We start from the raw sequence: 15982 nt of genomic DNA, 5'->3' as shown, positions 1-15982 counted from the left end.
GCCACAGCAGGAGGTGGTAATTGACTGTGTTCCAATCAGGGCTGTAAATCGGATGGGGTTCCCTCTTCTCCTGACTCTCCTGTCTCTCCTTCCCTCCTTCCCTAATTAGATCACATTAAAGTGCTGTATTCCGAGGGATTCCCAAATGTTCCTCCTTGAGGACACACTTGAGCCCTCAGACGTCTTTTTGAGCTCTTTCTAGATTAACTATTGACAATATAGAAGAGGTTGCCTATATATAGCACATCAATTATAATGACACAGCACAAACAACCAAGCTTCACTATAACTCCTGTTGTTATAATCACCGTAGGGCTATGTTCTCTTCCCTCATTCTCTCTCTTTCTCCTTTTTCTCCCTTTCATCCTCTCCCTCCTGCATCCCCCCCCCCCCCCCCCTCTATCACCCTCCCTCTCGCTCTCTGTGCCTCCCTGTCTGTGGTAGAAACACGCAGCAGGGGGTTGTGGGTAGAAGGCTTCTCCTGCTGTGAGGGTTGTCTCTGGCTCAGAGAGAGATGAAGGTCGAACACACTTCCAATCAGAACAGGAGGAGGAGGAGAAGAGTGATAGTTCTCTATTTATTTAAAAACAGAAACGTTTCAATCTAGTTCTTTCACCCTCTTCTTTCCCCTCCTCTTCCTCCTCATCCTTCTCTTCTTCACTCTTCCTTCTCGAAATGCTATCTATTTGGAAAAAGAGAGACAGAGGAAGAGAGAGAGAGAGAGAGAGAGAGAGAGAGAGACAGAGAGAGAGACAGAGACAGAGAGACAGAGAGAGAGAGACAGAGAGAGAGAGACTGAATACACTGATCATACACCTCTCATTGAAGCCACAGTGGTTCAAGCCATGGAAAAAATGGAAAACTGTCAATCTTCATTAAAATATACAATTTTTAAGACTATCATAGTACCAATAATTGCTTCTAATACACCAGATGTATGTCCTTGAACCAATATTTTTTTAATCTAACACAAATAAGGTTAATTTAGTTGCTAATGGCAGCCTGCAGTACCCTGGTCGGCCTTCAATTTGAGTTAGTCAATGAGAGGGGGCAGCACTCAAACTGAGCATGTTATGTCTCCATGAGATTACATCTTAACTGACTTCATTTGGCGTCAATGCGCTATTGAGTCTTCACACAGGAATGAATGGTGTCATGTGATCGATGTCTTTATCCATTAATGTATATAGCCATTGGATTGAACACACCCCTTTCCTTACCCCCAACTTTGACTACTCAGTGACATCACTGTGACATCACTGTCTATGTACACTAAAACTGTGTGTATGAAGGAGCTGATGATCTCCACAAACATTACGTCATGAGGGGCCGCTTGTAAGGGTAGAAGAGCTCTGTGGGAAAGAGAGAGACTTTTATTTTTCTCTCAACACACACGCACATACCTCTCTAAAGGTTTGCTCTAACAAGGGGACAAAGAGTAGGGGCCATCCCCGTCCAGCCAAGGAGGTCGCACTAATAGAGAAAACCAACCAAGCCTCTGAAAGGGACGGGAAAAAGAGGAAGAAGAATCCTGCAGTCTCTTAGGATTTACAATAGTGTGTGGGGGGCATTTTGAGAGAGAGAGAGAGAGAGAGAGAGAGAGAGAGAGAGAGAGAGAGAGAGAGAGAGAGAGAGAGAGAGAGAGAGAGAGAGAGAGAGAGAGAGAGAGAGAGAGAGAGAGAGAGAGAGAGAGAGAGAGAGAGAGAGAGAGAGAGAGAGAGAGAGAGAGAAAAGGAGGGAGAGTAGAAATAACCAACTGAGCAATGGAGGACGATTGACATATAATTTCCTTCTATCCTTTGAGCCTGATCTTTTCTCTCCCTCTCACTTCTTCTATCGGTAAGTCTTGCACCACTCCTTTGATAGAGGGATGTACAGAGAAAGGAACAAGTAAATTATATGTCTTTGAGAGCTGACAGCTCAAGGAACCTAGATGCAGAGTTGTTTCTCTTTTCTTCTTCTCTCTGCAGTTGTCAACTGCTGCATTTGCATATTTCTAAAGTCTACCAAAGAAAATAGCCTGCAGCTAGAGTAGCCTAGCCACTGTGCAGATTGGAGACAGAAACAGAGCGGGAGAGGGAGGGAGTGCAGACAGTGAAAGACCAAACCAGGGAAGACAGGACCTGGAAAGTGAGAGAGAGTGAAAGAAAAGGTTGGATGGAGCATGGGATCTGGGACAATCCTGCTGCCCTCATGGACTGGAGTTTATAGTGCACCTCTTCTCTGCAGCCCTGAGTACAGAGATAGACAGGGAGAGAAAGAGCAAATGAGAGAAAAGAGGGAGAGAGGGGAAATGGAAAAGACAGAAAGAGCCATAGTAAGAGAGAGAGAGAGAGAGAGAGAGAGAGAGAGAGAGAGAGAGAGAGAGAGAGAGAGAGAGAGAGAGAGAGAGAGAGAGAGAGAGAGAGAGAGAGAGAGAGAGAGAGAGAGAGAGAGAGAGAGTGCAAAAGAGAAGAGAGAGAGCGAGAGAGAGAGAGAGAGAGGGAGCAAAGAGAGTGAGAGAGCAAAAGAGAGAAGAGAATGAGAGTAGAAAGAGAGAGAGAACAGAGGGAGAGAGGGCTAAAATATGTGCATCATAAGGACTCTTCAGCTTCCTTCATGAATATCAAACAGTCGACCCTGGCCTGTTCCCTGCTGCGTCAACACAACACATGAGAAACATTACTGCTCTGCTCCCTGAGCACACACACAGCAATATGCATAGAGTTGGTTCTCCTGACCACACCCTGGTTATAGGCTATAGGTCTCCTGGTCAGAGAGGACTCTGGACCCTGGTTATAGGTCTCCTGGTCAGGGAGGACTCTGGACCCTGGTTATAGGCTATAGGTCTCCTGCTCAGGGAGGACTCTGGACCCTGGTTATAGGCTATAGGTCTCCTGGTCAGGGAGGACTCTGGACCCTGGTTATAGGCTATAGGTCTCCTGGTCAGGGAGGACTCTGGACCCTGGTTATAGGCTATAGGTCTCCTGGTCAGGGAGGACTCTGGACCCTGGTTATAGGCTATAGGTCTCCTGGTCAGGGAGGACTCTGGACCCTGGTTATAGGCTATAGCTCTCCTGGTCAGGGAGGACTCTGAACCCTGGTTATAGGCTATAGGTCTCCTGCTCAGGGAGGACTCTGGACCCTGGTTATAGGCTATAGGTCTCCTGGTCAGGGAGGACTCTGAACCCTGGTTATAGGCTATAGGTCTCCTGGTCAGGGAGGACTCTGGACCCTGGTTATAGGCTATAGGTCTCCTGGTCAGGGAGGACTCTGGACCCTGGTTATAGGCTATAGGTCTCCTGATGAGAGAAAACTCCTGGCCCTGAATATGTGTGAGGAGAGGGGTACCAAAGGCTGTTATAGAGTGCGTGGGTGGTGCTCGCATCATGGCTACATTGTGTAATCCTGAAAGGCAAGACAGATATCAATCTAACTAGTGGTAATTAGCAGGTTTAAATCATTTAACAAAGGTCATTAAACTATTATTATTCTGTTTTGTCAATAGCCATTATGATGTACCATGATTATGCATGTTGCATCTCTTACAGAAAAAACACCTGATTTTTTTGGAAACCTTCACGTGATCACGTTTTCACATTTGTGCTTTCATGTTGTCGCTTGTTGCTTTTACATGTCGTTTGAAACCTCCTCTCTACCTAACCAAAGACAGTACAGTATGAAGATAGGCAGAAATTGCTTCTCCAATAGAAATCCCTGATCACACTTGAACTCATTGCGACGTTGGCTGGCTAAACTCATGAGCAGAAACACGTCATCGGGTCTAACGGTTGTCTCGCGCCGAACTGCGCATGTGCAGGCCGTCAAATCAAAGGCCCTCCGTCGATATAAAGTTGTTTTTGACGAAAATGAAAACGTGTCAGTTTGTCACTTTCAGGAGGTTGGGTGTGATGTTTCAGTTTCAATGACTCAATATTTTGGACAAAAACAGCCTACTGTAACTAAGGGAATGTCAATACAATCAAACTAGCGAAGGCAAAGATCACAAGTCAGTCAAAACGTGGCTAATAGAATAGCTATTTCTTTAGCAAGTTAAAAACACATTATCAACAGATTTTCATTCGATTTCATGTTGCTAAAATGTTGTCTGATCCACTTTAGACATTGCCTCGGATCTAGGTTTTGCCTTTAGCTTTCGAGAAAATGAACAGCGAAGGAAGTGTTTTCACTTCTCTCATTGATTTCTCAAATCCCGGTCTGGTCTGTAGGGGCTGCTTCGCAAGCGCAAGAGAATCGCGATGTGGCGTCTCTGGGTTAAGAAACTCTGTGACCTAACCTTCCATCACAATCGCCTTAGTTCCCCCACAGTCCCGATAGGGTGATATTTCACCATCTCAGCTGTCCATCAAAGCCCTTTGGCTTCAGCCAATCAGCGTGCCCATATGCACATCTAGACTCGGACCCCTCCCACCCCATGTCAGAGTGTTTTAGTCCGAGGCAGAGGAAAGTTTGGGCCTGCAAGATTGTGCATACATCAAATAAAAAGGTCCATTCCTATTGTAACCGAAGATTCTGCATGTGTGTGTTAATTATGTGTGGTGGTGATGAAGATGAATAAAAGTCCTGGACTGTTCTTGCCAGACAGCATGTAGCGTCAGAACATCTACAAACAAGCATTAAGTAGACCTACATCTACAAGCATTAAGTAGGCCTACATCTACAAGCATTAAGTAGGCCTACATCTACAAGTCTTAAGTAGGCCTACATCTACAAGCCTTAAGTAGGCCTACATCTACAAGCCTTAAGTAGGCCTACATCTACAAGCATTAAGTAGGCCTACACCTACAAGCATTAAGTAGGCCTACATCTACAAGCATTAAGTAGGCCTACATCTACAAACATTAAGTAGGCCTACACCTACAAGCATTAAGTAGGCCTACATCTACAAGCATTAAGTAGACCTACATCTACAAGCATTAAGTAGGCCTACATCTACAAGTCTTAAGTAGGCCTACATCTACAAGCCTTAAGTAGGCCTACATCTACAAGCCTTAAGTAGGCCTACATCTACAAACATTAAGTAGGCCTACACCTACAAGCATTAAGTAGGCCTACATCTACAAGCATTAAGTAGGCCTACACCTACAAGCATTAAGTAGGCCTACATCTACAAACATTAAGTAGACCTACATCTACAAGCATTAAGTAGGCCTACATCTACAAGCATTAAGTAGTCCTACATCTACAAGCATTAAGTAGGCCTACATCTACAAGCATTAAGTAGGCCTACACCTACAAGCATTAAGTAGGCCTACATCTACAAGCATTAAGTAGGCCTACATCTACAAGCATTAAGTAGGCCTACATCTACAAGCATTAAGTAGGTCTACATCTACAAGCATTAAGTAGGCCTACATCTACAAGCCTTAAGTTGGCCTACATCTACAAGCATTCTACAAGCATTAAGTAGGCCTACATCTACAAGCATTAAGTAGGCCTACATCTACAAGCATTAAGTAGGCCTACATCTACAAGCATTAAGTAGGCCTACATAGCGGATGAGGGCTCAGAAGCAGAACTCTAAGATGAGTTCCAGATAGCCGTTTGTACACGTCATCTGTTATCACATTAACTTCACATAACATGTGATCACATGAAAACATGTGCGTTTGGAAGACTTAACATGTGATGACATTTTAAATGAATGTGGTTTTTCGTAAGGATGCTACTATACATTAGGACAAAGCATATCTACAACCTTAGAAAAAAGGTTTTCAAAATGGTTATTCGGCTGTCCCCATAGTAGGAGAACTCTTTGAATAACCATTTTGGGTTCCAAAAAAAATGGTTCTACTTGGGTTCTCCTTAGTGGACAGCCGAAGAACCGTTTAAGGTTCCAGATAGCATTTTTTTCTAAGAGTGTACCGGTGGAAGTTATGGTAGCATTAAATAAATGATCCCCGTGCTTCTGAGGGCGGTTTATGAATGCATAAACCACGATAAGCTAAAGTGATGTGTGAATGAGGTGAGCGCAGTAAATTACGCGTTCCTTAAGTGTAGTAAAATGTGCCCGTTTGCTCGTCGGTAATTAGATAAACAATGTAATGATATCCGGACTTTATGGTTGCATTTCGCTTGGATGATTGACTTTTACCATGGAATGCCTTCCTGTTTGTGATGACGGCCTAATAGTAGCAATAATACACTTTTCGTGAGGGGAGGGAAAAACATTAGATGTGTAACGGGTGTCGCTCTCCTCATCCTCGGAAGAGGTGAGGAGAGAAGGATCTTCAGACCAAAACGCAGGCTCAGGGAAATAAGCCATCTTTATTATAAATTACGATGGCACACGAAACGAAACAAAACACTTTCCAAACTACAAAATAAGAAAACGACGTTGACGCAACCTGAACATAAACTTACATAACTAAACATAAACTTACGTACAGGAAACGGACGACATCGAAACGAAACAAACAAACGCTACAGTCCCATGTGGTACGAACATACATTCAGACATAGGAGACAATCACCCACAAACAAACCTTGTGAACAGCCTACCTAAATATGACTCTCAATTAGAGGAACGCCAAACACCTGCCTCCAATTGAGAGCCATACCAGGCAACCCTAAACCAACATAGAAACAGACAACATAGAATGCCCACCCAAACTCACGTCCTGACCAACTAACACACAAAACTAAACAGAAAACAGGTCAGGAACGTGACAAGATGACAAAATGTATTGATCCAGCAGGACACTATATAACGACAAAAAACTTTGTCGTAGTTCTATACTAGCTATAAACACGCAATAAACACTATCTCTCTCTCTCTCTCTCTCTCTCTCTCTCTCTCTATATATATATATATATATATAGCTGTAACTATTAAATTCTAATATTACATAAGCTAACAGTAAATATAACCGTTTTTGTGGCAGCCTAATACATAAACAATTGTTCTTATTATTAATAATATTAGTACAAATCGTTATTGTTATTGTATTCATCATTATTGATATTTGCTTAACTGTTATTTTATTATTACATTCGTCTGTCGGTTTGATGTCGTTTTTATAGGGTTGAAATAGCCTACACCTTCATGTTGAAATTGATCGTTCATTTATAATGTTTATTATTATCATTATTATACATTTTTTATTTTTTATTTTTTATATACATAAAAAGCATACCTGCCATGTAATTTGATTCATCGGAATACCGAACATTCCGCCGCCACATGTAGGCCTAGGTCTAGTCTATAAGGACCCCATCCTGGGTTATGAGGATGTTGTGCAATCCATATCCATTGAATAGCTCTCGATTGAAAACTAACATTGATGACTAAATACTTATATTTTTGTCTTCTTCCATGCATTGAATTCTCGTGTCGCCTGTGGGTTCCTATTCTGATACTGCTGCGTTTCTCGCGGGTTAAAACTGAATGCCCTCGCGTAGGGAGGGCAGCTCGCCCCATTGATGGGAAGACATACTAAACACCCCTACCCGGTTACCATGGTGATTTGAATAGGAGAAGGGGGAAAAGTGCTCGGTTGTATTGTGCATTGGATTCCGTTTAGCCTACATGCACCATAATTCTGACAGTTTGTCCTGGAATACAATTTAACAGTAAATTAATAGAATACAATACAATACAATAGAACAGATGGCACTTTTTTAAAAGTTTAAGGCCTAACTTGAGTGGACAAATCGAACTTATGCAAAGCTCTGGCATGCAAGGGTATACTCTTAGAAAAATGGGTTATTTGGGGTTCTATATAGAACCCTTTGGTTCTTTCGAGGAGAAAGGGTTCTCTCAGTGCCTTCAGAAAGTATTCACACCCTGTGACTTCCACATTTTGTTGTGTTACAAAGTGGGATTAAAATGGATTGAATTGTGTGTTTTTTTACTATCTACACAAAATACTCTGTAATGTCAAAGTGGAAGAAAAATTCCAAAATTGTATTTTAAATAAAACATGAATATATCTTGATTATATAAGTATTAAACCGCCTGAGTCAATAGGCTACATGTTAGAATCACCTTTGGCAACGATTACAGCTATGAGTCTTTCTGGGTAAGTCTCTAAGAGCTTTGCACACCTGGATTGTACAATATTTGCAGATTATTCTTACAAAAAAAATATTTAAGCTCTGTCAAGTTGGTTGTTGATCATTGCTAGAGAGCCATTTTCAAGTCTTGCCATACATTTTCAATCCGATTTGAGTCAAAACTGTAACTAGGCCACTCAGGAACATTCAATGTCATCTTGGTAAGCAACAGTGTATATTTGGCCTTGTGTTTTGGGTAATATTCCTGTTGAGTGGTGAATTTGTCTCCCAGAGTCTGTTGGAGAGTAGACTGAACCAAGTTTTCCTCTAGGATTTTTCTTGTGCTAAGCTCCATTGCGTTTCATTTTATCCTAAAAAACTCCCTAGTCCTTGCTGATGACAAGCATACCCATAACATGATGCAGCCACCACCATACTAGAAAATATGAAGAGTGATACTCAGTGATGTGTTGTGTTGGATTTGCCCCAAACATAACGCTTTGTATTCAGGACAAAAAGTTAATATCTTTGTCACATTTTTTGCATTATTATTTTAGTGCCTTATTGCAAACAGTATGCATGTTTTGGAATAACTATTTTTATTCTGTACAGGCTTCCTTATTTTCACTCTGTCATTTATGTTAGTATAGTGGAGTAACTACGATGTTGTTGATCCATCCTCAGTTTTCTCCTATCACAGCCATTAAACTCTGTAACCATTTTAAAATCACCATTGGCCTCATGGTGAAATCCCTGAGTGGCAACTGAGTTATGAAGGGTGCCTGTAGCGTATGAAGGGTGCCTGTGACTGGGTGTATTGATACACCATTAAAAGTATAATTACTAACTGCACCATGCTCAAAGGGATATTCAATGTCTGCTGAACTTATTTAGGCTTGTGTTATTAGAATTTGAGCTTGTTTGTTAACTTGCCTAGCTAGCTAAACAGAACAAGATAGGCAACTTTAATTTGCCAATTTAACCAGCCAACCCTTTCAAATAAACATTATTTGTTATTATGGGATATGCCAAATAGAGCTACAGACCCAACCTGACATTGGCAATTAGCTAATTGTTAATTTTATTTCAGTAAAACTGTGGAGTCAATTAAGGGGACTATGTTTCATGAAGCCATTAGAAGGCTGTTGCTGACTGAGAGGAAGTAGTCTACTGTATACATTTATAATACATCTTGGTGATTCAATAGCCTAGTTAATCATTACATGACTTTCAACACACTATCTATGTTTTACTCAGACTGGCAGTAACTCCGAACTATCAGAGACAGAGGATTTCTTTTTCGGCTGCGGCTGACAACAACTGCATGCAAGTTGTTTTTCTACATCATAATAATTAGGCTATATGTCTGCATAGCGCTTTGTCTTCATTTTTTGAAGATGAACTCACGTATATTTCTGAAGATTAACTCATATTGTTGCTCTTTTTTCTTCTCTGGAACCAGTCAGGCAACAACCCAGACTGTACTGGCAGTAGGTAGCCCAGCAGCAAAGGATTTGGACCTGTGGCAGAAGTTGGACCTGTGGATGAAAGGCGGCCGGGCCGGGCGCTAGAAAAAAAATGGGCGGAATTGATCTGACAAATGGAGGGCTGCTGTGTTCACATTCTCAAAACATTCCTCTACCGTTGGCCCCGTATGGCACGGGTTCTATATGGAACCATTTGGGTTCAGTGAAGAACCTCTAGAGTTCTGAAAAATAACCCTTTTGGTTCTATAAGGAACCTTTTTTTCTAAAAGTGTATCCTTATAGCCTATGAAGGCTACACACAAATGTTAACTTTTTCTTTCTCCTCCCCCAACATTTTTGAATCAGATCCAAGAGAAATGTTCCGGGAAGGAAAACTGCAAATGTATTAGCCTGCACCTGGTTGGGTGCAATTTCTCTTCTTTCAATTTAAAGAAAGCTCCCTGTGTTGAGAGTTTCGGTTTCTAAGACTGGGAAAATCTTGTGGCTATAAATATTGGAAAGGTTATAATTGAGCTTACCGTCACTCGCACACACTCTGGAAACATCCTATTAAAATAACACTTCTCCCGGAGATGGAAAAAACTAAAGGACTCTACATGCTTGCTAACCTCGATCCTGTGTAAATGTAAATATTGCACCCTCACCCGCACTCGCCCGTGCGTCACGCCCAGTGGGTCCTGCTTCAGTACAAAAAGGAGAGGGCATTAAGATGCAAGTGGCGTACAGAACCCCTGGGTGTGTATCCAGAGCCGACCTTATACCCTTGACACAGCCCCCTCCGCTCTGCGCTATTAGACAGAGGAGGAACAACATAGATCTGTTGCGCTGTTTGGGCCTGACATGACATCCCTGACTGGCGAGAATGGCAAGAGTCAGTGTTTCCCTCCAATCCCCAATGGACTGCACAATTTGGCCTTGTTTGCATGGGGCTTCTCTCTCTCCGTTAGAATGGAGAGTTTCTCTTCAATCCCCATGATATTGGGGTCATATAATTTGATTGTTTCTTGATTAGGCTAATTACAATTTTGTTATTGTGTTATGAATGCTACAATACTAATATCATTAGGTAAATATACCGTTAAATATTAATAATAATGTAGGGTACGCTATGATAGCCTAATTGCAATGTCAATATTATATATTACCCTATATTATCATCTAATCAATTCATCTGTAATTTTTTTCAGAAAAGGGAACCAAGACGTGTCAATCCCTCTATGTGTATCGTCCAATCAGCAGGAGTCCTGATCTCCACTTCCGCTGGTAATTGGGGGAAGATGGGAAAGGCGTGCGCACGCATGGCACAGAGTAAACACTCGCTTCCAGAGAGGAACGGGTAGAAGTGTCAGATGGAAGGAGAAAAAGAGTGAAGGAAGAAAATAGATACAATCTTTTATGTAGACCGTTGTATCACTTGGAATTTTGTAGCTTCCAACACTTCAGATTCGAAGAGCAGAAGCGGAGAAGAGTGTTTATGAATGGTCTTTTTCCGACAAGCCTCCTTCGACAAGGATCCTAGAAGAGAGCGTCCTTTTGTGGGAGTTTACTGAATCTATACGTCCAGCAGAAAACCAAAACTTTTCATATTTTAAATCATTTATTTAAATAAATAAAAATCCTACGGAATGCATAAAGATTATTTTCTATTCACCAATCGCTGCCTTTAAACTGATGGAAAGTGAATACATTTTCATAGGCCTACTAATAGATAAACAAAACATCAACTTTCATTTGCATTTTTGTTAATCTTTTTGATGGATTAGTTGAATTTTTGTATCTCCATTTTATGGCATAGTATAACATTCAACACGCTTTCTCAACATTTAAAAAAAATAAATCTTGGATTAGAGCACTCTGTTTGAGAAGGTAAATTGATCCAACGAGGGAAGAGGGAGATCAATCACAGGCTTTATGGTTTGGGGAATGGCAACAGCCACCTCCAGTCCATACCTGGCCAGCAATAGGATCCTGTCCACCGGCTCCATCGTGCACTCAGACCGGGGGGTCGGTGACATGCAGCCGGGGAGCACTGCTATCACCTCGGTGTCGGGCGGATACAGAGGGGACTCCTCGGTGAAGATGGTGCAGAGTGACTTCATGCAGGGCGCTATTGCGACGAGCAACGGGGGACACATGTTAAGCCATGCCCACCAGTGGGTGACATCCCTGCCTCACGCCGCCGCTGCAGCAGCCGCAGTGGCAGCTGCCGAAGCCGGTTCTCCCTGGTCCCCCGGCCCGGTGGGAATGACAGGCAGCCCGCAGCTGCAGGACGTGAAGAGAAACTCCGGCAGAGAGGACCTGCACTCGGGCTCCGCTCTACACCATAGGTCTTCGCATCTGGGCTCCCACCAGGCACACCCAGGAGCCTGGGGAGGCACCTCATCCGCTCACATCTCCAGCATCTCCAGCATCTCCGAAGGACAGCAGCAGCAACAGTCGCTGATGTACTCCCAGACCGGGGGATTCACGGTTAACGGGATGCTCAGCTCACCGGGTAGTAGAAGCCTAATGCACCCGGGGATGGTGAGGGGGGAATCCCCTGATCTCGACCACGGCAGCCACCATCATCACCACCACCACCACCAGCATCCACATCATCCGCAGCACCACGTCGGGGTGAGCCATGACGCTCAGTCCGACGAGGATACGCCAACCTCGGACGACCTGGAGCACTTCGCCAAACAGTTCAAACAGCGCCGGATCAAACTGGGCTTTACACAAGCGGACGTGGGATTGGCGCTGGGCACCCTGTACGGAAACGTCTTCTCACAGACCACGATATGCAGGTTCGAGGCCCTGCAGCTGAGCTTCAAGAACATGTGCAAGCTGAAGCCGCTGCTCAACAAATGGCTGGAGGAAGCCGACTCGACCACCGGTAGCCCCACCAGCATCGATAAGATCGCGGCGCAGGGCAGGAAGAGGAAAAAGCGCACGTCCATCGAGGTGAGCGTCAAAGGAGCTTTGGAGAGCCACTTTCTCAAAAGCCCCAAACCAGCAGCCCAGGAGATCACCTCTCTGGCGGACAGTTTACAGCTGGAGAAGGAGGTGGTCCGGGTCTGGTTCTGCAACCGCAGGCAGAAGGAGAAGAGGATGACGCCGCCGGGGCTGCCACACAGCCCGGAGGACGAGTACTCCCAGGTCGACAACATGAGCGCAGGCACACCGTCACCTTCCATGGACTGCAAGCGAATGTTCAGCGATACGTGAGAAATTAACAAAACACCGAACAATAATATTTCTTTGGGATGAATACTAGCAAGATAAATTATATTTTACATGTGTGCCAAGCGGGAACAGTTACTTTTAGGCCTACATGAAACAATGAAACAAAACAAAAATCTTACCCATCCACATTACTCCATCCTGACGAACGGTGTCTGGTATTTTCTCTTAGGAAAGTTAGAAATTAAAACATGCGATATTAGGCAACACATTGTCGAATGGACAATCTTAATCAGTTTTTAGCCTGCTATATATTCCAATAAAGTGTGTGTGTGTGTGTGTGTGTGTGTGTGTGTGTGTGTGTGTGTTTCACAAACTATATCTTTCCCTTTTATTTTATTTTGAACTTGCCCTGCTTTCACCAAAATTATTGTTTCAGTTCTCTGCCCCATCTTTGGCCCCATGTGAAAAACAATGATACGCTTTAACATCTCCCAATGATCGCCCTTCTTATTTTGTAATATTTCATATTGTGTGGGCCTATTTTAGAACAAACAAAATCAACGACACTTTTTTTGCAGCACTTAATGTTATTGGAAATGTTCCCTTCTGCAGTTGAAGGGGGTCACATGACATTCCCAAGCATTACTCTTATATGCTTTTGTTTTGTTTTTACAAACAAGTTATGATAGAATATTTTTAAGAATCTGAATCTTTTTCACCATGCTGACTTTCTGTTCTAATGCTACCATATAATTCATGTACTATAATGAGCAATACTTTATTTACCCTCAACTTTGCATTATGTGGTATTGATGACTTAACAGTTTTATTCAAGTTTGTTATGATTAGACTGTTATTACAGTGATGATAGGCCTATGCCTACATGTTATGTTCAAAGGAGCACGAATTCCCAAAAGCTGACGTCATTGTTGTTTGTTATAGCCTTGTATACTTCTATGTGATGATTTTGACAGTAGCCTAATATATTTGAAGTGGTTATTTCATGAAGGATTATTGAGAACAATAAATTTGTCATAACGGATACCATTTGTGTTTTCAATGTCAGCACACCAAAAGTACTATAGGCCAACTTTGTAGATCTGATGTGCAAAACATTCGACAAAGGCCTAATCGAGACCCTGTCTTGTAGAGCGGGCGATGCTGCTCAATCCTGACCTTCAGATGTGAGAGAAAACTTGCCACCCAACACACCAACCTAAAAAAGTTAAACTTGATTGAATTAATCCACTATAGGATATACATGCAGGGGAGCGCAAAAGGACATTTATGAAAAAATACAAACTTTGGAGTGTGTTTTGGTCTAATAGCCTAGTGAAATTATGTTCGTGTATTCCTGTTTTTCAGGATATGCGCTTTTAATGCAATGTACTGTAAATGCAGTCTACATTTGATTTTTTGTGTACATTTTTTCTTAGAACTAGAACTAATGATGCGTTCGTTTTTTATTAGGCTATTCGACGTTGTTGATCTGTTTTGTGTTTAATGACTAGGCCTATTCATTCGCCTATAGTTTTTGCTGACCAAAACGAAAAAAAACAATAAGCCAAATTGTCTGTTGTCTTTATTTGTCCTGTCGGTTGTGTAAAGAAACACCCGAATAGCGGCCTGAAAAATCTTGAGGTATAGGACAAACCAGGCCTAATTGCTTTTGGTCACATTGCTATGCCTATAGGCTGTTACAGGCCTATTGAATTAACAATCATGCTAGCTATGGCTACTGTTTGGGATCTCTGTAAATATACGATTTGGATTAGTTTTGAGAAGTTAAACTTGTTTCTTGGCGTGGGACAAAACGCGCCATCCACCTGTGAAAGATTCACATTTCGCGGATGATCTGGCATACCACAGTGGATATTTTTTTTAACCTTTATTTAATTAGACAAGTCAGTTAAAAACACATTCTTATTTTCAATGACGGCCTAGGAACAGTGGGCTAACTGCTTTTTTCAGGGGCAGAACGACAGCTTTTTACCTTGTCAGTTCGGTGATTCAATCTTGCAACCTTTCGGTTACAAGTTCAACACTCTAACCACTAGGCTACCTGCCGCCCCAAAGTTGCTGAGCCGCCCAATTGTAACCTGGGTAAAAAGCATGCACTTCACTATCTTCCTCATTGAATTAAACTGACATGTTAGACGTTTATAATAGGCCTACTTATTTTAGTAGGTTTACACGCTGTCATGAGACATGGAAAAGTGCTTATTTTAGGCTACACAAAAAGAATAGAACAAAATATTCTAGAACAAAATATTCCAGAACAGAACAAAAAAAATGAATAGAATAGCAATTTGCATAAACATAACTTATAGATTATAGATATACAGTACTAGTCAAAAGTTTGGACACACCTACTCATTCCAGAGTTTTTCTTTATTTTTACTATTTTCGACATTGTAGAATAAGAGTGAAGAAATCAAAATTATGAAATAACACATATGGAATAATGTAGTAACCAAAAAAGTGTTTAAAAAAAAGTGTGGTTCAGAAGTTTACATACACTCAATTAGTATTTGGTAACATTGCCTTTAAATTGTTTAACTTGGGTCAAACGTTTCGGGTAGCCTTCCACAAGCTTCCCACAATAAGTTGTGTGAATTTTGGACCATTCCTCCTGACAGAGCTGGTGTAACTGAGTAAGGTTTGTAGGCCTCCTTGCTCGCAAACGCTTTTTCAGTTCTGCCCACAAATCTTCTATAGGATCGAGGTCAGGGCTTTGTGATGGCCACTCCAATAACTTGACTTTGTTGCCCTTAAGCCATTTTGCCACAACTTTGGAAGTATGCTTCGGGTCATTGTCCATTTGGAAGACCCATTTGCGACCAAGCTTTAACTTCCTGACTGATGTCTTGAGATGTTGCTTCAATATATCCACATATTTTTCGTACCTCATTATGCCATCTATTTTGTGAAGTGCACCAGTCCCCCCTGCAGCAAAGCACCACCACAACATGATGCTGCCACCCACGTGCTTCACGGTTGGGATGGTTTTCTTCAGCTTGCAAGCCTCTCCCTTTTTCCTCCAAACATAACAATGGTCATTATGGCCAAACAGTTCTATTTTTGTTTCATCAGAACAGAGGACATTTCTCCAAAAAAGTATGATCTTTGTCCCCAAACCGTAGTCCGGACTTTTTTATGGAGGTTTTGGAGCAGGTACTTCCTTGCTGAGTGGCCTTTCAGGTTATGTCTATATAAGACTCGTTTTACTGTGGATATAGATACTTTTGTACCTCTTTCCTCCAGCATCTTCACAGGGTCCTTTGCTGTTGTTCTGGGATTCATTTGCACTTTTTGCACCAAAGTACGTTCTTTGG

General features: G+C 42.3%; 1 protein-coding gene and 1 long non-coding RNA gene across 2 annotated transcripts; one reads left to right on the top strand and one right to left on the bottom strand.

The window, feature by feature from the left end:
- Window positions 1-558: 558 nt before the first annotated feature.
- Window positions 559-7500, bottom strand: LOC139546346 (uncharacterized). Its single transcript, XR_011669200.1, has 3 exons — window positions 7137-7500; window positions 1404-2231; window positions 559-682 (listed from the first exon to the last, which is right to left on the bottom strand). It is a non-coding gene; the product is annotated as an uncharacterized lncRNA (long non-coding RNA).
- A 1886-nt stretch (window positions 7501-9386) lies between these two features.
- pou3f3a (POU class 3 homeobox 3a) lies at window positions 9387-13689 on the top strand. The gene has a single exon (XM_071354631.1). It carries the CDS (start codon window positions 11394-11396, stop codon window positions 12687-12689), a length of 1296 nt encoding a protein of 431 aa, XP_071210732.1. The 5' UTR covers window positions 9387-11393; the 3' UTR covers window positions 12690-13689.
- Window positions 13690-15982: the final 2293 nt, after the last annotated feature.

This window comes from Salvelinus alpinus, chromosome 20, assembly GCF_045679555.1.
Source record: "Salvelinus alpinus chromosome 20, SLU_Salpinus.1, whole genome shotgun sequence".
In the NCBI taxonomy this organism is placed as follows: domain Eukaryota; kingdom Metazoa; phylum Chordata; class Actinopteri; order Salmoniformes; family Salmonidae; genus Salvelinus; species Salvelinus alpinus.
The sequence above is the reverse complement of the archived record's forward strand: the minus strand, read 5'-3'. Positions and strand labels throughout refer to the sequence as shown.

Excerpts from the sequence above, each read along its gene's own strand:
- pou3f3a (XM_071354631.1), top strand. The coding sequence starts at position 11,394 with ATGGTTTGGGGAATGGCAACAGCCACCTCCAGTCCATACCTGGCCAGC.